A 25,650-nucleotide genomic window follows, 5' to 3' on the forward strand; every position below is an offset into this window, starting at 1 on the left:
TCCCCGGCCCGGCCCGGCGGCCGCCCGAGGCCCGCGGCCTCCTCGGCGGGCGGCGGGGAAGGCGCCACTTTCTGCCCTAGGCACGGCCCTGGGAGCCGCGGCCCTCCGGGGCCCGGCCGCCCCTCTGCTGGGGCGAAGGGGAAGGCGGTGGCTGCGTGGCCGGGGGCGGCCGGAGCCGGGCGGCGAGTCCCTCCTGCCCTCCCCTGCCCCGCTGCTGCCGTCGTTCCTCGAAAGCTCGGAGCTCTGCGCCGGGCCGGGTCTGCCCGGGGGGACGGGAGCGGTGGCAGGGCTGGTGCCGCTGTGCCCCGCTCCCCATGGGGGCTCGAGGGGCTCGAAGGCAGCCTGGGGGTAAGAGGGTGACTCCGGGGGGTGAGAAGGTGTCCTCGGCGGGTAAGAAGGCGACTCAGCCACTCCTCACCCTCACAAAGGGCTCTAGCAGAGCTTCTTGTGGTAGAGATTTTGGTTTCGTGCGGGGCGAAGTAAAAACAACGTTTGGCGCTTGTGCTGGGACCCGCTTCCCTCCAGCCTCGGCGCAGTAGCGGCGTGCACCCCTCGGCGGGATGGGTGTTGTTCCACAAGAACAAACGCTTCCCCGGGCTCCTCCTCCGCGTCGCCGAGCGCCGCTGTGCCGGGGATCCGTGCCTCCGGTCCCTCCTCAGGGCTCGCCTGGCTTGTTTCACTTCGTGCCGCTGGTGCTGCCAGCGCGTCCCCGGATCCGGTGTCACACCTGGGGAGCGCTGAGTGAGCTTGCAGCCCTGTCCGGGAGATGTGTTTGCTTTCCCTTGGTGTCAGAGCAAAGGAAGACTTTGCTGGGGTGGATGGTGGGGCTGGAGGAGGAGAATCGCTGGGTTCAAGCCCCTTCAAATCCAGCCCTGCTCCCGAGATGATCGGGGAGCTGACAGCAAAACTTGGAACTGTTTGCTCCAGGCCTTCCAGAAAGCACCACCACCCTTCAGTAGCTTGATTTTCCTCTCTGTCTGTCTCTTGTCTCCTTGTTGGTGCTCAGATAATCAGGATTTGTCTTTTTTGAAGGAGCCTGGGGGAAAGAAAAGGTTTAATCTTTCTTCTGCAAAGGGCTGAAGTAAGGGTTTGAGCTGCTTGGTGTTTTCCAGCAATGCATTTTACTAAAGTGGTAAATTTACCTTCTCTTTTTGACTATCCTTGAAATGTTCCACATCCAGTTGTGTTCCTCCTGTGCCTTGGGTGAGGTACCTGTGTCAGCTGAAGGAGAGATCATCCACCTCATTTCTGATCCTTTTGTGGTGGGGAGGCTAAAGGATTTGGGAAGGCATGAGAGCCAGGCCTTTTCAGAGAATGGAGAAGCCCCAGGAGCAGTTTGGGAAGGGAGGTATGGCAAAGCCTGGCTTTCCTTCAGTGCCACGCTCCAAAGCTCAGCTTCTGTATTTTGTGTGAGAAGTTCTTCAGCAGGCAGACTGACCACGGTGCTTGGTGCTAAATCACCTGCCCTGTTTCTGTTTGAGTCACCCAAGCCTTCACTTGTTGTTACTTGTTTCTCAGGGCTGATGGTGAAACAAATGGCTTTGGTTGTGGTGTGGGAGATGAAGTTAGCCGCCCTCAGGGAATCGCTTCAGGCCCAGCTGTGCCTCTGGGTGTGTTTGCTACAAGTTGGGACAATGTTTTCATCTCCAGTGTTTCATTGTGCTGATTAAGGCTGTGAGAAAGAAGGGAAAATTTCACCTTCTACCCTAATTCTGTGAGTTTAGAGAGTGGTTGTTGTGTCAAGGTGATGGAGCATGTCTCCTGTGAGGAAAGGCTGGGAAAGCTGGGGCTGGTCACCTGGAGAAGAGAAGGCTCTGGGGGGGCCTGAGAGCCCCTTCCAGGGCCTAAAGGGGCTCCAGGAGAGCTGGGGAGGGACTGGGGACATGGAGTGACAGGACACAGGGAATGGCTTCCCACTGCCAAAGGGCAGGGTTAGATGGGATCTTGGGAAGGAATTGTTCCCTGGTAGGGTGGGCAGGCCCTGGCACAGGGTGCCCAGAGAAGCTGTGGCTGCCCCTGGATCCCTGGAATTGTTCCAGGCCAGGCTGGACAGGGCTTGGATCCCCCTGGTCTATTGGAAGGTGTCCCTGCCCATGGCAGGGGGTGGAATGAGATGAACCTTAAGGTTTCTTCCAGGCCAAACCATCCTGTGATTCTGTTGTGGCATGTACAGAGCTTTGCCTTTCCTGCTGAGGCTTTCCTGGATGAGGTGTTCTGCACATCCCATGGAAGGTGTGCCCATGGGGCAGCAATCCAGCCGGCCTCCCCTCATTCCCAGTGTGTGCGAGGCTCCTGGAAAGCGAGGCTGCCTTTCTCAGGGTGAGCTGTGCAGGGCTGACACTCTGCTTTTTAATACAAAACCTTGTGAAGTTGAGCTGTTGTGTTTGATGTGCAGAGACTGCACATCCTTCTCTGCAGAAACTGCTGCTCCACTGTCCTGGATGCTCAGAGGTCGCTAATTAAAATAGACCGAGGGCTTTCTGAAGGTGAAGTTTTGGAGCACTGCCTGAGAAATGTGCTGATCTCACCCAGCTTCTGCAGCTCTGAGAGGAGCAGCTTCAAACAGGATTTCTGCTTGGTGAATTTCCAGATGTATTTCTCTTCATCTCTGGCTGTAAGAAGGAGAGAAAGGCTCCTGTGCTGTCTGTGACATTCCTTGTGGCCTGCCTGACTTGTTTGAGCCCCACTGGCTGGAATTTAGCCCATCTGGGCAGTAGACAATAGATGGACTTTGGAAAAGTGCTGGAACATGTGAAGGTGGAGGCTTGTAAAGGAGTTACTCAGTGACCTCAGGCCTTGTGGGGAGTTTACTGCTCCCATTATAATGTCCTTGATACTAACTGGGAGCAACCTTTTGAATTTTCTTCCCTGTGAAGGAGAAACCTGAACTCCTGCATTTTAGTTGCACCTTTTCAACTATTTTCTCCCCAAATCCCAACAGGAATGTCTGACCACCTCTTTGGGATGCACAGCTGGACACACAGGGCCTTGTACAGAGCCAGATGTTGGGCATCCAGCTGAAGGGCTGGAAGGCTGGGACTCTCTTTCCCCAGTGTGCTGTGTCATGGCACATGTGCTGCATTCCCTGAACATGTGGCTGGTCCAGCTGGAGATCCTCCTCTGTCTGCTGGCCCCTTCCTCTCTGAGCTTTGGTGGAAGGGGAAAGACTCCAGCAGCCCCTTTCCAGCTGCTGATCCTTGCTGTGAAGTCTCCAGTTGCAAATCCTGTCCTTGCTAAGGACCTGGTGCCCTGCAAACTGTGCAGCTGCAGAGGTTGTGATATTTGAGCAGGTCAGGGAATGTTGCTGGGAAGGAGAAGGAGGGATTGTGGAAAGCATCCTTGTTTCACTCATTTTCTTTAAGCTGTTTGAGACTCCTGACAGAGAGTTGGACACATGGCAGGCTTAGGAGCTGACAAAGTAAACCACAGAATATTCCTTGCAGCTTTAAAACCTGAGATCTCCAGTATTTATGTTAAGACCATGTCAGTTACCTTCTCAAATCTGGACATGTGCAAGTTTGGGTAGTAAATGGGAAAGAAATCCTTCATTTCCCTGCTGAAGTTTGTGAGAGGAGAAGACTGGAGAAGACTGAAGCAGAATTTGTTGGCACATTTCTGTGCAAGCAGAATTGTTTTGCTTAGCTTGCTGAGGAGTCACATCATGGGGTGGCAATGGGAACGTGTGGCCTGTGCAATCCTAAAGGTGCCTGGAACACTCTTAAACACTAATTCACACAAAGAATGTGCTTTAAGTCTTGTGGACTGGAATTAAGGCAGAGTCCGATTCAAAATTTGATTTAGGAGCCTGTTGTCATTTCTGTTGCTGGGGTTCCTGCTTGGTCTTAGTGATGGTGTCTGCCTCAAGTGTTTTCTTGGATATTTGGAATTGGAATTCCAGGTCAGGGAGCCTGCATTAGAAGGCTGAGCTGCTTCAGGAGGCCCAAGTGTCTTCTGTAGCAGCAGGTTACTCTGGAGAAGCCAGAAGTGTGTGCCCCATGGAGAGGGGTGGCTGTGCAGAGAACTGGCCTGACAGGAGCTTGTGGCCGTGTACTCCTTTGTCCTGCTTTAAACTCCCATCACCTCACCACAGATTGTATTGCATTTGCTGTGAGAGATGTTTTCAGTCACTACTTTAACAGTTACAGAACAGTCTGCCTTAGCTCTGCTTTAAATTTTAGAGGTGGTTTGTTACAGAACTGGCACCTGTAGAATCATGTGTGTCTTTTCCAGAATTCCCAGGCTACTTCAAAGCCCGTGTTTCCAAACACAGATGTAGTAGAGCACAGCTCATCCAGCTCCTCTGGTTTTTCCTCCCTGTTGTTTGTACTCTCTGCACAGCAGCTGAAGCTGTCCTGATCCAAGAACAGCCTGGGCTGCTGGGTTCTTCTGTCATGGTCCTGGAAGGGGATGGATTTTTAGGCACTGATGGATGCCATGCTGTGAGGGAGCCAGTAAAAGAGACAGAAGTTCTGCCTGTCACCTTTGCATGAGCACATCTGCACAGCTGTGTTCCTCACTCTATGGAGTAACACCTGTAAAGGCTTCTGCTGGGTTTGGTGCCTCTTGAGGAGGGACTGAGCAAGGTTTAGTTTCCACCTTAAGGTGATCTGTGTTTTGCATGTTCTTCCCTCAAAATTTGTGTTCCCTGCAAGGGGATTTTAACCACTTTGCTCAATGGAAAAGAGGCCCTCAACATCAGTGCTGTAGCTGATGGCGTGCACAATGCTGCCTGTTCTGGGAAGTGGTGTAGCTGCCAGGTGAAGTCTTAGATGTTTTCTGCCCCAGGCAGAACCTGGAGCTGGTTTAACCTGGAAATCTTGCTGCTTTTCTGCCTGTGGAGCAGCCAGGAGCAAGCCAGGGCTGGGTCACCTCTGTGCCTCCCACAGCTGGTGGGTGCAGGGCACTGGGACCATTTCCTGCCAGCCCAGGGGCTTTGGGGGTGGGTGGGACTCACTGGGCCACAGCAGCTCTGATTCTGTAGCTTTGTCTGGTTTTGAAAACAAAAGGAAAAGCTACCAAAGGTCTGTGATTTCTCCTTTCTCTCTCTAGCTACGCTTACCTACGACACCCTGAGGTTTGAGTATGAAGACTTCCCTGAGACCAAAGAACCTGTTTGGATCCTTGGCCGGAAATACAGTGTTTTTACAGGTATTTTCTGTGCACAGTGCAATGCTTTAAGGCTCCACAGGACTTTGTTAGTGTTGCACTCGGGTTTTACCTGCCATGCTTCTGTCTGGCTGGCCATTTCCGTGGATTCTGGAATATTTTTGTGCAGAAAGTTACCATGTGGGAGTTGTTGGGACATGTCATGAGGGCAGGACGGTGGAGGCAGGGGGCAGAAGGATGGTTTGCTGCTTCATAATTTGCCTCTGGCCATAGCATCTTTGGGTTGATGGCAGTTGTTTTGGGGGGAAAGGAAGTACTTTGTGCGCAGCAGTACTGCCCTGTTCCTCAGCCAGACTTTGCCTCTTTGGGCCTGCAGACTGTGAGGAGAATTCCGTGAGAGGGTGAGTGGGAGGTGGGTTTAGCAGTCTTGGTACCCCCCTCATGTGTGTCTGCCTCTTGGGCCTGCAGACTGTGAGGAGAAGAATTCCGTGGGAGGGTGAGTGGGAGGTGGGTTTAGCAGTCTTGGTACCCACCTCATGTGTGTGCCTTTCCATGCTGAACACTTTCCAGAGAAGGAAGAGATCCTGTTGGATGTGACCTCTCGGCTTTGGTTCACCTACAGAAAGAACTTCCCTGCTATTGGTATGTACTCTGGGGGAGTCTAAAGGCATCCTGGAAATGATTATAATCCAGTTATCCCTAATGAAACAGTCCCCACACACATGGCATCATTTCCATTCATGAGTGTGAAATGTGCTTCATCTAACTGAGTAGACAGACTTTTTGTTTATCTGATGATGAGAATTCCTCATCTCCTTGGGTAGGAGGGATAGAAGTGGTTTTTAAAGGGACACAAGGAGGAGTTTGGGAAGTCTGCTCTTTTTTTAGGCAACATGGGAGGATTTTTATACCTCATCACATCCTACATCAGTCTAGTGTGAAATATTACTGAATGATGGTCTTGGGCTTGAAGTGGATTAAAATGATGAAGCCTAGAGAATGATAGAGAAATTGCTGCCTTTGTGCATCTGCTCCAGGCTCTACGTGGGGGTTTTGTTTGTCTAGGGGGAGTTGTGTGCCTGAAGTGTCTGTTACACACAGGAGCTGTAGTGATAGGGGAGTATTTCCCAGTGAGCTCAAAGGAGGATGTCTGGGTTCCTTAAGATACTCTGCATGGCTTCCTCTGGGGTTTGTGTGCTGGGTGCAAGGTATATCAGAGGAGATCTAAGGGCAGGTGAATGGGACTCCATGTCCCCCTTCTGTCACTGTCATCCCCAGCAGTCAGAGGGAAAGGAACATGGCTCACCTCTGGAAAAGAAACTTCTTCCTAACTGGTCCTTCTGGTTGTGCTGTTCTTTCCCTGCTGGGAAGCTCTCTGCCTCACAAGCTCTGAGACATCTTTGATGCAGTTTAATCCCTTTAAATTCATGTTTGTGCACCATAGTTAAACATATGTTCAAGAACAAAGGGTTAGCACATGTTTAACTGGCTCACAGACACAATTTTGGTTTCCTTGTGAGTCATGAGAGGCTGTGGGGTGAAGACAGACCCCATTTTCTGGGTCATTTCCCATTTACACCATAGATGTGATCTGCAAGTCATATACAGTGAACCCTTTCCAGTATTTTTTCTCCCAGTCACCCCTGTAACTGTTCATCCCTTCCCCTGTGCTAGCCCACTTAACTATTGTAAGGCTTGGGGAACTGTCTAATGCTAATTTTGTAAAGCATTATCACTTTTGGAATTTGTACCTGTTATGAATTACTGGTGAAATTATAGAAGACAGCTGGTGACCATTGAGAACCTGATTAAATAGTCCTCCAGGTGATTTTTCTCCCTGTTTAGGACCAAAAGAAGAAAGCAGCATTACAGAGACTTGCAGAAGCTGTGCCCAGGCACAGATTACCTACTCTGATCACACTGAACGTTTGATCTCTGTTATTTGTAGAAACAGCCAGAGCTGCAGTGGAGGAGCAGCAGTTTCATTTGGAAGGTCTGTCAGGGAAATGCTTTCAGCCTTGTGTCCTTTGTCTTAGACTTTCCAGGATCAGCTGATATCCAGCTTTCTCCAACAATATGTAGGATGTGTCTTTTTCACTGCTTGGATAGGTTTTTTTGGCTGGTGCCTTTGTTTTTTAGGCCTGACTATATTGTTCACTTTGAATTGTTATTTGTAGCCACTTCTGATGTGGGAATTCCTGGGACTTGTTTGTTCTGCAGGATGAGTTGCCTTCTCAAGATGAGGATTACAAGAGTAATCTTTAACAAACACCTTTGTGTGGGAATGTGTCTGAATTGGGCTGAGAGTCTGCAGACAGGCATAAGGGCTGTTGTTCTCCTGAGAAATTCAGCTCTCTCTTGAGTTGTTTGGATTTCCCTTGGATTTTTTCCCCCTTTCAGTTAGTGTTAGAGGAGTTTATTTATTTGTTTTTAAGGGATGCCACTAAGTTACTCATCGATAACCACATTTTTGGTTCTCAGCCTTGGGTGTGTGAGCTAAGCTAGTCCTCATTCCCTGCCTTGTTTCTTGGTGAGCCTGCTGCCCATTCATTCTCCTCCCTCTTGGCACTGTCTCACCATTCATTCCCTGTCTGTTTTCTGTCCTTGTTTCCAGGAGGAACCGGTCCCACCTCTGACACGGGCTGGGGCTGCATGCTGCGCTGTGGCCAGATGATCTTTGCTCAGGCCTTGGTCTGCAGGCATTTGGGAAGAGGTAAACCAGTGCACAGCCTCACTGACTTCCAGGGCCTTGTGCTCCCAGGAGTGCAGCACTTGGAAGAACAGAGATAACAAGGGAATTGCTAAGGGTTCTGTAACTTTTTTCTTCGCTCTTCTCAAGTTCAGGGCTGTTGAGAGAATAGTCTGCTTGGAACTCTCCGGGGATATTTGTATTTTGTGATTTTGTGTTTGTTTATTTGCTTTTCTATGGGTGTGGGTGATGGTATCTTATCCCAGCTGTAAGAATGTTTCCTGTTATTTTAATATTAGCCCTTTACTGTTGGGAATGCCTCAGATGCTTAGTAATAATATGACAATGTGAAAATTGAGTTGGTCAATGCACAGGAAGAGAATTGCAGCTTGCAGCCTCTGGTTGCTAATAAGTACCATGTTTATTTCTTATATCCCTTGTCTGTCCTAGACTGGAGGTGGATAAAAGGGAAGAGGCAGACGGATAATTACTTCAATGTTCTTAATGCCTTCATTGACAAAAAAGACAGCTACTACTCCATTCATCAGATAGGTAAGAAGAAAGAAATGCTCAGATGTAGCAAATGGGCTAAGGAGGGCTCTCACCTTGATACAAACTTCCCTGAAAAATCAGAGAAGCAGCCTGTTCCAATGTTTCCTGTGGGGTGAGCAGAACTCAAGTCAGAGGGGTGGTCTAGTGATCAAACACTGGGTAAAGCTTCTTCTGAGGCAACACTGCCCTTTGAGCTTCTGTGCTGCTGCACTTTAGAGAGAGGATTTCTCTGCAGTCCTTCAGGATGTCCTTCTCACCCCCATGAAACAGTAAATACTGCTGATTCAATAAAGTTTCCAAGTGAGAACCCTTCCCTATTAAATACAAACCTGATTAGGAAGGGATTCAGTGTGGGTGAAGTTATTGACTGTGTTATTCTGGTTTTTTGTTGTGCTGCAGCCCAGATGGGAGTCGGGGAGGGAAAATCCATCGGCCAGTGGTACGGCCCGAACACGGTCGCACAGGTGCTCAAGTAAGTGCTGCCCTTTCCTTTTCTCTGGTGAATCAGGCACTGGGGCTGTTGCTGCGTGGTGCCTCTGAGCTGACAGGGTTCTGCCTTTAATAACACCCTCCCTCCTTTCACATTCTCTCCTCATGTCAGTAGATGAGCAGGCAGCCCCCTGGAATAGGCTGGAGTTGCCTAACAACAGCTTTCCCAGGTCAAAGCACATTTCACAGCATAACTGATAACACCAGTCTCTCCTAATCCAGTTTCTCCTTTCTGATACACCACCATCTTTGCCTTGTAGTTGTATTAATCCTTAATTATTTATTTATTTTTAATTTTCCTCTAGAAAACTTGCAACTTTTGATACGTGGAGTTCCCTGGCAGTACACATAGCCATGGACAACACAGTGGTGATGGAAGAAATCCGTAAGTGTCACATGGAGCTAGAATGTGGTGTATCCTGGGCAGCAAGAGCCCAGAAAACTGCTGGAGAACAGCACAACCATGAAGTACATGTTCTGCCTTTGAGAAATTGTTCCCTGTGAGGGAGGGGAGGCCCTGGCACAGGTTGCCCACAGAAGCTGTGGCTGCCCCATGCCTGGAAGTGTCTGAGGCAAGGTAGGATGGGGCTTGGACCTCCCTGGGATAGTGGAAGGTGTCCCTGCCTGGATGAGCTTTAAGGTCCCTTCCAACACTGATCTGTGAAAGCTGTGTCCAGATGTGCTAAAACAAGGTGAGAATTGCTGTTCTAGGGCAAGAAAGGGCCTTGCTTGACTTTCATTTCATCTGGTGATGCCTCTGGATCTGGAGAGAAGGTTTGCTGACCTTCAGACAGCATATAGGAGCTGCTTGGTAGGCAGTGTCAGACTTGTTTATGGCCACAAGGAGCAAGCAGTAAATGGCTGTCACATAATTGGTGGGGAGGGTTCTGCTATTGGACAGAGAAAGAAAGCCAGAACAGATCTGAAGAGGAAAAGGGCCAAAATTGGCAGGGGGAGAGGATAAGAAGGGAATCCACCACTCTCATAATTTTAACGAATATTCACTGGTGGTTTCTTCTTTTTTCCTTCTTTGTTTTTTGGGGCATCCTGCCCCCACAGGCTGGCTCTGGAGTCTGAGCAGCTCTTCTTGCCCATCCTGAGCCTGCCTGCTCTGGCTGCAGCACTGCAGTAACCAAAGCTACAAAGCTGAGCACCTGCACTGCTGGTTGCTGCAGCCCTGCATGGTCCTGGCCTCAGCAGCCTTCCCATGGCTTGCTTCAGGCTAATTCCTGAGGCAGTGAGCCCACCCAGCAGTGCTCTCAAACAGCTGGTGTGGGGTTACAGGTGACATGGTGATTTAGGCTGGCTTGGCTGCCACAGGGCCAGGATCAATAGCCAGGCAACTTTTGCCTGGAGTGCAGGACAGTCACTTTGTAAAGTCACGTCTCTTGTCAGGTAGGCTCAGTAGGGTCTGACAGAGAAGTGTGTGCCTAACCTTAGCTGAAGGCATGTGCTGATGCCCTTGGCTTAAACAAAGGCCAGTTTTAAAACAGAAATTGGATTATCTTTCATCTTCAGTCTGGAGATCTCACTTCTAGAGCTGAAGCATGCTGGCTATGAGGCTCAGGTGTGCTGCAGGCTCTGTCTGTGTGGCCCTGGCTGTTCAGCACTAATGCTGCTTCAAGTGACATGTCCATACAACTTGTCATGGGCATGGGTGTGTGTGCTTGTTTTCCTCAAATGTGGATCATAATGTACCTGGTCAGGGCCTGAAAGTCACTGTGTGAATGGGTCTGATGTGTTACGTGTCTGTAGGTTTGTGTTTGGTACCTTGTGCCCCAAACATTGTGGATAAAAGTAATGTTTTTTCATGCATCTGTTAATTCTGTCACTGATAGGGTTCAGCCAGAGGTGGACAGGAAATGCCTTTTGTTACAGCACTGAAGAAACAGAAATCTTTATCCCTTCTGTCTCAGTGTTCCATGAGAAAGGGCATCTCAGCTAGACCTGAGATGGAGGAGAATCACAAAGGTGGTGAAAATCCAAGGCAGTTGAAGCCAGTACCTGCCAGCAGCAGCTGCAGCAGGAGGGGTGTTGTGTCAGATCTGTAGGAATATGTTTGCAGTAAATGGTTTGGATCCAGCTGGGAGGCTTTAGGCAGGTTCTGCTCTGCTGTGGCACCACAGAACTGCCAAGCATGCCAGATAGCAGGGTGAATTTAGCCTGTGCCAAGCTCTCTGCTGCTTAAACTGCAGGTAAATATGTTCATACACAGTGCAGGATTGCCACGTGCTTTGCCTGATGAGGAAACCTGCAGTGACACCCCATGCAGCAGCAGCCCTGGCTTGGCAGCTGATTTCAGATCATCTGGACAGGCAGGCTACTGCAATAAAAAGCCTGCTTTAACAGGAGAAATGGCTACAAATAACGACTTTGAGTTTCCTCAGAACCTCTGGTAACCATGTCTGTGCATCAAATGCACACATACACCTTACAGGGAGGAGCTGCAAACATCTGTGCAGTTTGTCTCTCCTCCTGAGGCTTTAGATCAAAGTCCTATTTCTTCTAAATTTGGGTGTAATATTGTCCTCATTCAGCTGGGTTTGAAGCTGTCAGTAGTGAACAAATACCCAGCTGAAATAGCAAATGGCTGGTGATTAAGGTGTTTGTTTACATCACATCCTACCTGCTGGAGTGTCCTGGCATTCAATTTAAGCTGGGAATAAATTAAATAAGCCTCTGGCATTCTGTCCAGCTGCCTTGGCTTCATGGTTCTTTAATCATGCTGTGGGTTTCTTTGGGGTTTGGGTTGGGTTTTTTTTTTCCCCACACACCCAGCAAGTAATTAAACTGGCCAGTGAGACAAGTAGGCTTGGAGTTGTTTCTGGACCAGAATTTACATAACCTGGATGCATTACAGCCTGGCTGTGTGTTTGTCAAGCCTTTAGGATGAGGATGCAGAGTGCTTATGTCATGTGTGTGCCCTGAGGAGTTCTGCTGCCCCATATCTTAGAGGCAGAGCTCATGGTGAAATTGCAGAGTTTAATGACCATACTGCTTTAGGTCTGTAAAGTAGCTTGTGAATTTTTCAAGAAAATTTATGAAGGTTTTTGTGACCTTTATGAAAGTTACAACTTTTCTAGACAGATGCCATGTTTGTATCTTGCTGCAGCACTTAATAGCAGGTGAATATTTCCTCGGTTAATTCATAATGCTGTCCTCACTCACTTCATTCATGAACTCCTCTGGAGCTGAACACTCCAGAACTTTCCTCTTTCTGCCTGCAAGCTTTGTCAATTCAGGACAGTTGTCTGACCTGCTAATCAACCCCTCCAGCTTTGTTGGCACAGGTGGTTGCTCGGAAGAATTTGCATTCTGGAAGAATTTGCATTTTTGCTGCCCAGCAGTTGGTAGCTGTGAGTACAAGCTGCTGTGGCTTGGTGTGAGCTCAGCACACATCACACAGCCCCAGCACTCGACCTCTTCAAGCTCCTCTTGGGTTTAAGTGTTGTAGGCTTCTGGTAAAGAGCAGTTGTTGATCAGAGGAATGACAGAAGGTCTGGGAACAGAGTCCTGATGCTTTGTGCTCCTGTTCCCTTTCCATAGGGAGGCTGTGCCAGTCCAATGTGCCATGTGCTGGAGCTGCAGCATGCCCTGCCCTGGAGTCAGATGTGCTCTACAATGGGTGCCCAGAGGATGGGCTCAGAGGGAGGCTCACCCTGTGGAAACCACTGGTGCTGCTGATACCTCTCCGCCTCGGGCTCACAGAGATCAATGAAGCCTACATTGAAACACTAAAGGTAGGGAATCTGGAGCTGAATTCCTGCTGGGGGGATGCTAAAGGATCCTGTTGTGAATTCAGTAATTGCTAAGAAGTTATTGCAGAAGAAAAATGTGTTGAGAGACAGTCCTTGTCAGAGATCAGGATATAGGTTCTTGAAAGCTGTAGTCAGGAAAACGTGAGGGCTTGAGAGGTTGGGCCTTTTCTGGTTGGGTTGGGTTTTTTGTGCTTTTGAGGATTTTACTTCACAGCTTAGATCTCAGCCTCTCTTTGTGTGCAGATGGTATCAACCTGCTGAACCTTTGTTCAGCACAGCTATACCCTGCTTGGTGGGGGCCTGAGTGTTAATTAATACAGTGTTGCACACTCCCCGTGGCTCAGATGCTGAATTTGTGCTGCACACTGAGGCTAAGAGCTGTCAGGTGGTTGCAGGTTGGAGTATTGAGAAGCTGCAGAATTTAGGGTGTACAGAAGACAGGGAGCACAATGCTAGCAAGCTCTGAGCTTGGGTAAGAGACCTCCAGATTCAGATTTGTGGGAGGTTACTTCTCTTAACTCAATAGATCATACTTGGCTGCTCCAGGTGGATAAAGAACTTAAACTGTTTCCTGAATGCTTGCTCCCTCCTGAGAGCACTGTTGCAACCTGATGACAGCTTCAGGGATCTTGGCACTGATTGCAGCAGAGCCAAGACCTGCCCATACCAAGTCCTGGAGTAGTGCAGCTTCTCTCATTTGGTCCACCTGTCTACTCCTGTCAGCAGTTAAAAGTGTTTTTGAGCTGCTTCCATGTTCCTAGAAAGCCCTGTGTTGCAGCCTGATGGAGATTTTCTCCAGAAATGGCTGGTTTTGCTGCTAGAGTTGCTGATTTTCCATGTCCCTGTCCATCTTTCCCACTGCATTTTTGGATGTTTGCCTTTGTTGCCACCTGCTGTTTCACTGTCTGTCAGCTGTGTGTTTTCTGTGTTGCTTTTCCAGCACTGCTTCATGATGCCCCAGTCCCTGGGAGTGATCGGAGGGAAGCCAAACAGTGCTCACTACTTCATTGGCTATGTAGGTGAGTGCCCAGAGGGCTGCAGAGACTGTCCAAAGCCTCTCCCTCTGCCTAAAAATTGCTTATGGGGTGGCACACACTCCTGCTTAGCCTGTGGTGCATGCTGCAGGGTTCTCCTTTCCTGCTGGAAGCATGGAAGGCTGCTGTGGGCTGAACCTCTTACCTGAGTGATGTAGATTGGAACAGTGGCCATAAACTTGCACTGCATAACATGAAATGTGGTCTGTGGAGTGCATAGAGCCTGCTCCCTGCATTCAGAGCTGACCTCCCTCTGCAGCTTGGCTGGATTTAACTGTTCTTTAGGCGTTCCTCAAACCCTTCCAACTCCTATTACTCTCTTCCTTCCCTGTGGTTTCCTCTCTGCCAGAGACCTCAGGTTATTTGTGCTTTAGATTTCTGGGGTCTATTTGAGCTCACCCAGGAAGGGATGAGCAGGAAGAATACCCACATAGTGCCTGTGCCTCAGTGCCAGGGTGTCACAGTGGAGTGGCCACCGTGGTTGTGCTGGCAGCAGTGCCTGGCTGAGAAGCATTTGGGGAAGTGGCTGAAAGCAAGATGTCCCTGGAATGTGGATTCCTCTGTGTGGTTATGAGAGCTGGCTCTGCCGTTGCTCCTCCTCCTCCTTCTATCTCAGCACTCCTCACCTTGTGGCATCCTGTTGATGTGTCCTTGCCTTGTGCCCAGGTGAGGAGCTCATTTACCTGGACCCCCACACCACGCAGCCGGCGGTGGAGCCCGGTGACAGCGGCTGCCTCCCCGACGAGAGCTTCCACTGCCAGCACCCCCCGTGCAGGATGAGCATCGCCGAGCTCGACCCCTCCATTGCCGTGGTGTGTCCTGCTCCTCCTGTGCCCCAGCACCCCAGGGGCAGGGCTGGGGTCCCCCTGTTCCACAGGGAGAGCCAGTGGTGAAGGGCTGGGTACCGTGTGGTGCTGTGTTCTGGGAAAGTGCTGCCCTGGGGTTTGGTGACACTGGTAGAGCAGCTCCTCACAGAGAGTGGCTTGTCTCAGGGAAGTCCCCCTTGTATGGCAGTTAAATACCATTCCTCATGGAGCAGTGTCAGTCTCTGGGGTTTAGTTTGGGCTTTGATTCCAGACTTTTGGTGGGCAGACCTGAATTCCATTCCTGAATCCATATGATGATGCACCATGGCTTGTTTTCTGTTGAACCTGAGATGCCTGCCCTTTGTTTCCTTTGCTCCTCCTGGTTTTCCTTCTGCAGCAAAGAAAATATTGAGGATTCCAGCACTTGGATAGCCTGGTCACATCAAGCCTTTATGGAGTGTTCAGTTTAACAGGGCAGTGTGAGGCACATTTTTAAAGCAAGGCAGTCAGGAGTAGTAACTCCTCCCAGTTCTGATCATGGTACTCAGTGTTGACACAGGGCCTTAAAACTGAGATGATCAATCTAAAATATAGAAAGATAAAGTCTTTTTCTTCCTTTTTTTTTTTCAGGGCTTTTTCTGCAACACGGAGGCAGACTTTAATGACTGGTGCCAGCAAATCAGAAAGGTTTGTGTTTATAGATCTGGTCAGACATTGGAACAGGCCCAGGGAAGTGGCGGAGTCCCCATCCTGGGAAGTGTTCAAAAGGCAGGTGGATGTGACTTGGGGACATGGTTTAGTGGTGATATTGGCAGTGATGGGGGAATGGTTGGGCTCAAAAGATCTTGGAGTTATTTTCCAGTTTCCCTCTCTCTCCCTCTCTCTGATTCTCTGTCCCTGGGAAAGGAATATCAGGTATTGTTTTGTTTCCAAACCACTGCATAGAGACCATGTTATCTGCAGCGTGACCCCATTTTAAGCACACTAAAATACTTTATTAAACTACCAAAAGGAGCATAGCTCTGAAATCCTGTTGATGATGTGATTCAAAAGCTTTGAAAAACATTTTCCCAGCTACAGAGAAGTCCCAAGAGATGATGCTTACCCCTGCAGTGCAGCAGCAGTGCAGAGCTGTGGTTCTCACGGCTGTGCTCTGTCTCCACAGCTGTCCCTGGTCAGAGGAGCGCTGCCCATGTTCGAGCTGGTGGAACGCCAGCCCTCACACTTCTCCAACCCCGACGTCCTCAATCTCACACCAGGTGAGGCCACGCAGGGAGGGAGAGCTGAGGGTGAGCCCGTCCCTCTGGCTTTCTGGAAATCATCTGGAATTACATGAGGGCTTTTAGAATGTTCCTGTTCCACCTGGAATTTAACCTGGAGTTCTTGGGTCAATTGATGTCGTTCTTCAGCTTTCAGCTAGGGGTTTGCAGATCCCACGGTGTCTCAGGATGGTTTTTAGAATAATCTGTGAATTATTCTAAAAATAATTCACTGAGCAGAAGAACAAACAAGCTAACAGGCTGTCCTGGCAGCCTGTGACTCTCTGGTTTCTGAAGGGATGCTTGGAGCAATCAAAAGTGTCCAGTGAAAATGCTGAAAATGAGTTTGTAGGTAATGAAAATGCTCCAAGACAGGGCTGGTCACACTTAGTTCCAGCATAAGGCACTCCTTCTTGGCATGTACCATTACCAGTGGGAAAAAGGACAAGTGCTGGGCCCTAACCTTGCCTGTCAGACTTTGCTTATCACATTAATGACATGAGCAAACATTGCAGGAGATAAAGCCATTGGCTGCTTCTGCCAAGAGCAGTCAGTGTGTGTGGGCAAGCCTATCCTGTCTCCAGGCATGGGGAGGCCTCCTGGCAACCTGCACCCTGCACTTCTGCTCTCTCTCTCTCCCTGCCCTCCCTCCTTAAAAGCTTTCATTATCACACTTTCTTTGCTGTTAAGCATGCTCAGTTCCCTTAAACTGTCAATTGATCCTTGCCTGTCTTAAATTGTCCCTAATGTTTTTCCTACTCCTAAAAATGTTTTTGTAATGGACTACTTGTCCTTCTCCCTCTTCCCTGGCTTGTAGAGCTTCTCCCATGTGTCAAGGGCATTCATTTCTGTTAGTCCTGTTTCTCACTAGAAGGAGTAATTGAACTTTGAGCCCCTTTCAGGGCCTAAAGGGGTTCCAAGAAAGCTCAAGAGGGCACACAGTGATAGGACAAGTGGGAATGGCTTCCCACTGCCAGAGGGGGCAGGGTTAGATGGGATATTGGGAAGGAATTCCTCCCTGTGAGGGAGGTGAGGCCCTGGCACAGGTTGCTCACAGAAGCTGTGGCTGCCCCATCCATGGAAGTGTCCAAGGTCAGGTTGAACAGGGCTGGGACTTCCCTGGGATAGTGGAAGGTATTCCTGCCCATGGCAGGGGGGCAGGACTGGATGATCTTTAAGGTCCCCTCCAACCCAAACCATTCTGGGATTCTGTAGCTGTCCAGCCTGAACTAATAAAGGTTTCTCCTTCCCCCCTGTGCTAAAGTGCTTCCTTCCCCTTTAAGTGTGAGCTCCTTCTTCACCATGTAGATGGAAGGGTAGAGAGGTGGGATCAACTAACATTACTTTTCCTCACAAAGTGAGCTGTGCTAATTGCTTTTAGGAGAGTGCATGTTGTAATTACATTCCCTAATAGTTGCATCAAAAACAACTATAGTAGAAATTATTCCCTAATACATAAGGGTAAATGTATCTCTTAATTGGGTCAGAAATCTTCATGGGTATTAGTCCAGACCTGAGCAAGTTCTCCTGTTCTGAGCCTCTTGAGGCAGAACAGTCTCCTGCTAATGCAGAGCTGGGGCACAGGAAGGTTGTACAAAACAGTGGCAGCAGAAATGTGTTTGGATCTGTGAAAGATGACGTGCTTCTGTGCTCCATGTAATTCTCTCCAGGGCATTTTCCATACCACTGACATGTTCTTAGCCTCCTCGGAGCCCTCACTCAGGTTTGTCACTGAGTTTTGGAACTTGTAGGCACTTGGCACTCCAGTTGTGATGCCCTCCAGCTGCTGCTCTCACCGACAGTCACGGCATCCCACTGAGGCAGCGCTTTCTTCTTCTTCTCTTCCAGACTCCTCTGATGCCGACAGATTGGAAAGGTTCTTTGACTCAGAAGATGAAGACTTTGAAATCCTGTCCCTTTGAAAACAAATAGGAAACTGACTCTGCAAATTTGTGTATGTGTGGGGAGAAGGGGGGAGGGAAGCTCCTTCGAGAGCCTGGGGCTACCGGTTTTCATAGGCGCTTGCTGCCATCCCTGCCTCCCGTCCATCCTGGCATTCCGTGCAGCCTCGGAGCGGAGCGCGCAGTGTCTGCAGTGGGATGAAGAACCCAGAGGGTGTTACAGCCTTACTGGCTGCAGTTGGAATTGCTCAGCAGCTAACAGCTGCTGGGAGATGGATGCAGTGGTGCTTAGGAGTTCAAAGCCTATCTTACATCAGCAGGTCAGCTGGGCCTTCCGGGGGAGGCACGGAAATCGTTAGAGCGCTGAATCCTTCCATGGGGACTCCCCTCTGAAGCTTAAGTAGAGCCCACCCGTCATTTAGCAGGAGAAAGGTCCAGTTAATGCCTTTAGCAGCTTTCCTTCTCACTGGCCAACCTGGACTGCAGCTCACAATGCCAGGGAACAGCAGCCATGTCCCACAGACAGCTGTGAAGCCTCCGGAGTGCAGGTCCCTACGGTACAACTCCTGTTCATGCTCTGCAGGACACTCAGCACTACCTCTCCTGTCCACAACCTATAGAAAGGAATTGAGGGAATTTCTAAGTGACTGGGAATTCAATGAGTGAAGTGTTGGAGCAGTGCTATGCTGCTGGGGAGCATCTCAATCCCAGTTTAAATAACAGAAGGAATGGAAGAGTAGAACATGTGTGTGTTGCTCAGTGAGTCAATCCATGTGCTTCTACAATGGAGTAGTCTCTACTGCAAGTACCTTCAGGAAAGCTGCTTTGAACAGAAAACTGAATTCCACAGCCCTGGAAAAAAAGAGTCCAGAGCTGGGAGAGCTGAAACAAGACAGCAGAGATCTGCCAGGCATGTTCCAGGCTTCTGCCTGTCCACCAATGTGCTGGCATGATGACTAGGGAGCGATGTCCTGCCAAAAACCCAAATTGTAAAACCCATTGAGGTGCCCTGGGTGGGTTGGTCAGCTCTTCCTCCAGCTACTCCTGTCAGACATTCCCTTTCTAAAGCAGAAGAGGTGCCTGAAGGTCGAGTAGGTTTCTGAGCTGTGTCAGTACCTTGCCTCTGCCAGCTCCCCTCCCTGCAGAGTGCAGCCAGAGGTGCTGTAGGAGCTAACCTGGAGAAACCCCTGTCAGGTGACCATCCCAAGAAGGGCAGTGTGCCTTGAGAAGGTCCAAATATACTGGAAATTTTAGCTACTTGCAGTTGGCAGCTCTGCCTGGGGCCCTTCTCCACAGAGAGAAGGGTAAACCGTGGAGGGGAGCTGTCTCCATGCACACTGCTAGGGAAGTGCTGCCATGGTTTCCTTGGTGTGTGCTGCACACTTCAACCCTGTTTACAAGGCTTTGGTTTGTGCATTCAGGTTTGGAACCTGTCAGATGATGGTGGTGTGCCCAAGGGTGGTGCCACCAGGCTAGAATTGACCTGTTTCCCCTGTGACTGACCTACAGATGCTCTAACTGTCCCTGTGATACCCGAAAGCAGAGGTTTGAATTGGGAACCACAATGCTTCTGTCACTAAATTATTATTTGCTGCTTTCTGCCTGCTTCTCCTCTTCTCTCTTGTAGTCAGGGGAAGAGGCAGCAGAGGAAGTGGGGCTGTGCTCCATTCATCTGCTTTCAATTTCTATCTGAATAAACAGATGTAAAATCTTTGCCTGTCCTGATGTCCTTGCACACGATGAAGGCAGTGGTGGGTAGTATGCAGTACACCAGGAGAGCCCAGTGTGTACAGGGCTCCAGGGGAGCTGGAGAAGGACTTTGGACAAGGGCCTGGAGGGACAGGACAAGGGGGAATGGCTTCCCACTGCCAGAGGGCAGGGTTAGATGGGATATTGGGAAGGAATTGTTCCCTGTGAGGGTGGGGAGGCCCTGGCACAGGGTGCCCAGAGCAGCTGTGGCTGCCCCATCCCTGAGGTGTCCAAGGCCAGCTTGGACAGGGCTTGGACCTCCCTGGGATAGTGGAAGGTGTCCCTGACATGGAAAAAGGTGACCCTTAAGATCCCTTTCTAGCCCAAATCAGTCTGTGATTCTACTGTTTATTTCACATTCATGGTTGTATGTTTAAGGACAGCTCTGCCAGACAAGATTTTACCCGAGTGTTAACACAACCCCAATAGCAGAGCTAAGCTCAGCTCTCTTAGATCTTTAACAGGCATTTCTGGCTTTTCAGCATTTCCTTGTCCCAGTTTTACTGTCAGGGCCTGATGCAGCATTGCAGGGGCTCACCTCCTTCACCAGGAGTGTCTGGCTGCCAAGGGCTGGGCAGCTGTGGAGGGAAGCTTTTGCCACTGTAGCTGATGTTTGTATTACCAATGTTTTAAATATTTAGCTTCCTCTCCCTGCTCCTGAATCAGTTCACTCTGCCTGTCTCTGAGTTAGAGAGGAGTTAGTCTGTGGAGATCAGAGCAGTCCCCCCTACTGGAAGGTGAGTCAAACAGCCAGCAGAGACCTGAACTCCCCTGGCCATGTCCATCTCTCAGTGTCCCTTGGAAATGATTAACATTCCAGTTTGTTCTGCTGATTTAGGTGGTTTGTAGCTGCTCTGCTTTCACACTGCACTGGGGTGTGTGCAGGAGCCCCAGGTTCCTCTCATCTTGGCCAGTCTAAAACGATTTATGTGCCACTTGTCCTCCAAACTGGCCTTGCTATGAGCTCATCCATCTATTTCAGGTTCTTACCTGCTCACAGCTGGGGAGAAGGCTTGAATTCACCTCTCCCTTTTTTTCCACAGCTCTAGCAAACAGTTTTCCTTGGATTTAGTGGCTGAGCTGCAGCACTGTCACCTCCCGTATATCCGTTCTAGAAGATAAATGATCATACTGGAAAAAAAATGCCCTGTGCCAAATGCTTAAAAGAGTAATTTATTAGCAAATCCTCTACAAACTGGTTTTAGCATGGGGGGGGATGCACTTTCTAGAGAGGATGAATGATCAGAAACGTGGCAATTCCCTAAAAATGGGAACTGTCGTGTCCAGGGATGGCCCTGCACTCCAGGAGTGGAGCTGGAACAGGAGCTTGGGAGAGGGGGGTTTTGACAAGGAATTTGATACCCACTCATGGCATACTCATTTAAAAAATGCAGAAGGGACTCTGCAGGCTGGAAGGGAGGAGCAGATAATGATAAGGACATCAGCAGCATGTTGGACCCAAAAGAATACACAGGATCTAAGCTGTAGCTGCTGGGGTGTCACAGTCATCCAAGTGCAGAAGATCCAAGAAGTGACCGTTGCATTTTGACCTTACTCTTTTTAACCTGTATGAAGTTTCATTTCCAGAGTTCTCCCAAGGGTTTATTCTGAACATCCAGCATAGTTTCCTTTGCAATGGACTTGATTTCTCTGTGCAAGTCTTCAATGCTCTTTGAAGCATCCACTGTCTGTTTCCAAGACAACAAAAATACAGGACAGTTAACAGAGAATACAGAAATGAGAAAAACCTTGTTGTCAACATCTGTTTACCCCCCATTACTCAGTGTTATTCTTCCTGAGTAGTGAAATGAGCTAATTACACCTCCTCTCGGCAGTTTCTGGAGTGGATTTTGGAGAAATCAGTGTAGGAATAGGCATTTAAGAAGTAGATGTGAGGGTGGGTGAAGGGAAACAGAAAGAACTGCTGCTGCATGTTGTTTGCTGGCAGTCTCTGGGGTGTGTGACAGAGGCAGGTAAGCTAGGGATTCATCCCAGCTGCACCAAGAGCTGACCAGGGTCTCCTGGAACAGGGAAGTGCCCTCTCTGCCACATCTCACAGTGCCCTTGGCTGGTCCCCAGCGTGTCCCACTGAGCAGAAGTGGGAAGGGGCAGCACAGGAATGTGACAGGCAAAATTTGGGAGCTCTCACTAGAGACCCCCACCCCAGTCCATGACAAACCCATTAGAGTTAATTCCTCACCTTCCAGTTTAGGGACTTGTCCTCCATGAGGCAATAGAAGGACTGAAGAACTTTCTCTTGGAAGGAGCTGGTCTCATAACGTTCCTGTCCAAAGTTGCCTCGTTCTGCTGCTGCTTCTGGGTTTAACTGGAGGAACAGGATCAGGTCTGGCTTTGGGAGTCCAACATCAGGCTGTTTGCACCAGTCCAGGCCAAAGTTCTGCCCCAAGCAAAGACAAGAGGGTTTGAGGTGAGACACACACAAAGACAGGAAAGCAGCAGGTTGGCTGGAGAGTGAGGTGGAAAAGGAAGAGCCAAGGATGGCAGGAATTGCAACCCAAAGCACTCAGCACAGGCCATGAACTGAACAGGTGACAGCCCAGCTTACCATGTGGGAATTCAGTCCTTCTCATTTGGGAGTGAGTAGGTTTTGTCAGGTGTTCAGCACCTCCTGTGCCTATTTAAGTTGGAGAGTGACAGTTTTTCATGCCTCTTCTGTAGATCCCATCTGAGCTCTACCAAGGCACGTTCTGAGCCTCCACACAGCCATCACCACTCCAAAACTTGCTCAGTCCAACAGAAAGCTGCTCCCAAACACAAACAGCACACAGCTGCAATGCAGATCTCTCTGAGCCCACAGAGGCTCCTTCCCAATACTCACCTTTCCTGGAATTTCAGCCCACACACAACAGATGCAGTTTTCCATCTTTTGGATTTTGCTGACTTGTCTCACTACTTTCACCAGGGCATGTGAATCCTTGATGTTGGTGAGACTACAGAGTCCACTTACTGCTCATCCACATCTTACATCCCTCTAAGAGGAGCTGGCACAACTGCCCTCCAGTTTCTCCCCAGATTCTGTATCCTGGTAGTCTGGGTATTTTTGGGATGTATGTGCAGTGGGTTTTTCAATCCCACGAGGGGGTAAGAGAAGCTGAAAGTGCCACAACATCTTGGGAGTGAGATCTGGCAGCCAGCAGACTTTTGTGTTAGGTACGGACATCAACTCCTGGAATGCTTCTTGAGTGAAAAACATGCCAAACTCCATCCTTTTAATAAGCAGAGGAGGCCCATTCCAGCAGCAAAAGATGCCATCCCTGCTTCCCAAGGGTGGCATCCACATGGCTGAGCCCTGCAGTCACCAGCTACATTCAAACAAATGCAGACACTTTAAGACACCCTTTTACCCTCACCAGAAAGTAGCAGAACATTCCTTGCTGTGCCCATGTGGATTTGGGGTCATTATTTTGGGGTGACTCAGCTCATGTTACACATCCTGGCTCTTAATGTGGGGCTTTTGCAGACACCTGGTTAGCACCTCAATGCTTTGATGCATCTGTCTCAAGCCACACAGTGTCCAGGAAAGCATGAGGATGGGAGAAGATGCAGGTGGGAGTGCAGGGCTTGGGGCCCAGGATCTCCTCAGTCTTTGCAGGAAGCAGGAAAGGCTTGGGCAGGAATGAATGCAGGTCACAGCTGGTGCTGCAGGCATGGCTGGAGCTTCTGTGACCACTCTTAGAGGATTGATGGCTGCTCAGCAGGAACAGGACACTTCTGATGGAGTGGGACAAGAGTGTCTGTGCAGAATGGCTCCAAGGGAGGCTGACAGAGCTGACTTGTTCTGAAAGCCAAAAGGCACAAGTGGGAATGCCAGCAATTCAGGCTAAATGAAGAAAATCACTTTTACTCTGAAGGTGAGCAGAGAAGAACCCAGAAAGGAATGGATATACATCCCTGAAGATACTCAGACCTTGGCTGGATGTAGGCCCAAGCAGCCTGCTTATGTCAGCCCTGCTGGAGGCTGAATTCCACAGGTCTTTTCTAATGTATGTGGTTCTGTTCCACAAATTGATGGGCCAGCAGCCTGAGCAAGTACAGAGAGTCTTCCATAAACTCCCAGAATCATTCTCCAGAGTCACACAGGTCAGCTTCCAGCCCAGCAGTCTGTCCAGACTTACAAAAAGTCACCAAATAAGTTTCTCTGCTTGTTCTGGGGAAGGGTGGACCCACGTTAACATCTGAGCTGAAACCTCCATCCCTCATCTCCCAGAGGAATGGCCCCTGGGCCATTCACACCAACAGCCTGGGGCTGACTCCCCAAGCAGAGAGGGGGGCAGGGGCTGCTGCAGGTGTCACTCACCCCTTTGGCACTTGTGAAGGCCACTCCAGAGAAGGCGTATCTGTCAACCACCACCGTGATCCCCTGCTGCAGCTTCTCCTTCATCATCGGTCTGAAACCATGGGGAGATAAAATAACAAAGCTGCACTCCTTTATGGTGACAGCAATGAAAGGATCTCATCTAAAACTCCAAGACTGGCTCCATCACTAAGGGAGGTAGCTGTGATGCAGGTGGCAGGTGAAGAGCTGTTTGTATTCTCCACCAGGCACTGACCAAATACCCTTTGATGGCACCCAAACTCAGGGTGCCAGCACTGGGCACTGCTCTAGGCAGCTCCAGGGATCACAAGCAAGCTCAAAGATGAACTATATTAACATGGACAGCTCAGTCCTCTTCCCTTTCTAGGTGGTACAGCAGGTTTTGTGATATACTCTGCCACCTTTATTCATGACACTTCTTCTTAGAGCTCACTTCTGTGAGATTGAGAGAGTCTGTGAGACTTCTGTGCTTTCTGTTCTCCCAGCTTAACTGGCACTGCCACCACAGCAGAGCCAGCAAAGCTTTTCTGTAAAATGAGAACATTTTGGAATCTGTGTTTCCAGGTAAAAACAGCAGCCAACACTGATTTCCCCATGTTCACACACAGGCTCTGTGACTGAAGGACAGGCAGTTATGGCTGAACGTAGCCTTTGGCTGCAGGGGAAATCTGGGCACAATTCCTTAAGCACTGTCAGGGACTGCCTGCAAAGCAAGGTGTAAGTTCACAGTCTGAACTGGTTCAGTCTCACCTGCCCAATTTTTTAATCCAATGCAGCACGGGAGGTGGAAATATGGCACCAATGATTAAAAAAAACCCCAAATCTGATCGAAGATTACAAGGGCAGGGTTAGATGGGCTATTGGGAAGAAATTCTTCCCTGTGAGGGTGGTGAGGCTGTGGACAGGGTGCCCAGGGAAGCTGTGGCTGCCCCTGGATCCCTGGAAGTGCCCAAGGCCAGGTTGGATGGGGCTTGGAGCAGCCTGGGACAGTGGAAGGTGTCCCTGCCATGGCAGGGGGTGGAACTGGCTGGGCTGTAAGGTCCCTCCCAACCCACACCAATCTGTGATTAAATCCAAAGCTGTAAGAGTCCTTCAGACACCATTTCCAGCCTGTTCTCCTGTCTGAACCAGATCACATTCTTGAACTTTCTGTGCCCACTGCAAGCTCAAACCCCGTGGGCTCCAACACCACCCGTTTTTCTTTCACAACCGAGCAAACATCATCTTTACACGTGCTCCCAGCGGTTGGCAGAGAAGAGCAGGTGGATGGTGTGGTCCTCCAGGTTCTTCTCCCTCCCCAGGTAGGAGCTGATCAGCTGCCCAATCTCTGTCGTTCTGTCTGCAGGAAAGACAGGAGATGCAAAGGCTGCCCCAGAGTGCTCTTCCCAGAGGGGTGTCCATCTGTCTGGGGGGGGTCTGTCTGTCACAAGTGGGAGGTGGTCTGAGCAGGGCAGGGTCTGTCTGTCCGTCAGGGGTGGCAGGAGGTCTGTCCCGGGTGAGGGGGATGTTTATTTGTCACAGGTGGGAGAAGGTCAGTCCATAAGGGGCTGGATCCACCAGACTGTGACAGGCTGGGGAGAGGAGCTCGGTCCGTCCAGGATGAGTCTGTCTGTCTGTCCGGGATGGGAGGGGTTTATCGCTCAGGCCTGGGGCGGTCCCTCCGTTCAAACGCAGAGCCCGCCCACAGCTCGGGCGCGCCGGCCGTCCCCCGCCCGCTTCCTCCCTCCGCCGCGCCGCGCCGCGCCGCGCCGTACCGGGGAAGCGGAGGAGGTCGGCGCGGTGCCCGGCCTCCCTGAGGGCCTCCACGAGCCGCCGGCCCTGCGTGCTCTTGCCGGCGCGGTCCACGCCCTCCAGCGCGATCAGCGCCCCGCGCCGCGCCGCCATGCCGGCCCCGCCCCGCCCCTTCCGCCGCGCCCGCCAATCGCCGCGCGCCCCGCCCCTCATGAATATGCAGCGCCCCCGCCGGCGGCG

The 25,650-nt window shown here is 50.1% G+C and overlaps 2 protein-coding genes across 3 annotated transcripts in view; one reads left to right on the top strand and one right to left on the bottom strand.

Annotated features, from left to right (window-relative positions):
* The window catches only part of ATG4B (autophagy related 4B cysteine peptidase), a 19,618-nt gene extending 311 nt beyond the window's left edge, over positions 1-19,307 (top strand). The window contains exons 2-13 of one of the 2 annotated variants that reach the window (XM_041416192.1): positions 5,050-5,148; positions 5,677-5,748; positions 7,721-7,819; positions 8,246-8,347; positions 8,747-8,819; positions 9,142-9,221; positions 12,383-12,576; positions 13,535-13,613; positions 14,295-14,440; positions 15,065-15,202; positions 15,600-15,693; positions 17,542-19,307. In XM_041416192.1, the coding sequence (XP_041272126.1) occupies positions 5,050-5,148; positions 5,677-5,748; positions 7,721-7,819; positions 8,246-8,347; positions 8,747-8,819; positions 9,142-9,221; positions 12,383-12,576; positions 13,535-13,613; positions 14,295-14,440; positions 15,065-15,202; positions 15,600-15,693; positions 17,542-17,615 (1,250 nt within the window). In that variant the 3' untranslated portion in view covers positions 17,616-19,307. The remainder of the gene's footprint in view (positions 1-5,049; positions 5,149-5,676; positions 5,749-7,720; positions 7,820-8,245; positions 8,348-8,746; positions 8,820-9,141; positions 9,222-12,382; positions 12,577-13,534; positions 13,614-14,294; positions 14,441-15,064; positions 15,203-15,599; positions 15,694-17,541) is intronic. The other variant, XM_041416193.1, reaches the window with a different exon arrangement.
* A 1,159-nt stretch (positions 19,308-20,466) lies between these two features.
* On the bottom strand, positions 20,467-25,584 carry DTYMK (deoxythymidylate kinase). The gene is made up of 5 exons (XM_041416407.1): positions 25,434-25,584; positions 24,910-25,018; positions 23,662-23,752; positions 21,544-21,741; positions 20,467-21,031 (listed from the first exon to the last, which is right to left on the bottom strand). The coding sequence occupies exons 1-5, from the start codon at positions 25,561-25,563 to the stop codon at positions 20,921-20,923; spliced, it is 639 nt and encodes a 212-aa protein (XP_041272341.1). The 5' UTR covers positions 25,564-25,584; the 3' UTR covers positions 20,467-20,920.
* Positions 25,585-25,650: the final 66 nt, after the last annotated feature.

This window comes from Onychostruthus taczanowskii, unplaced genomic scaffold (genome assembly GCF_017590055.1).
Source record: "Onychostruthus taczanowskii isolate IOZ18803 unplaced genomic scaffold, ASM1759005v1 scaffold51, whole genome shotgun sequence".
Classification (NCBI taxonomy): Eukaryota; Metazoa; Chordata; class Aves; order Passeriformes; family Passeridae; genus Onychostruthus; species Onychostruthus taczanowskii.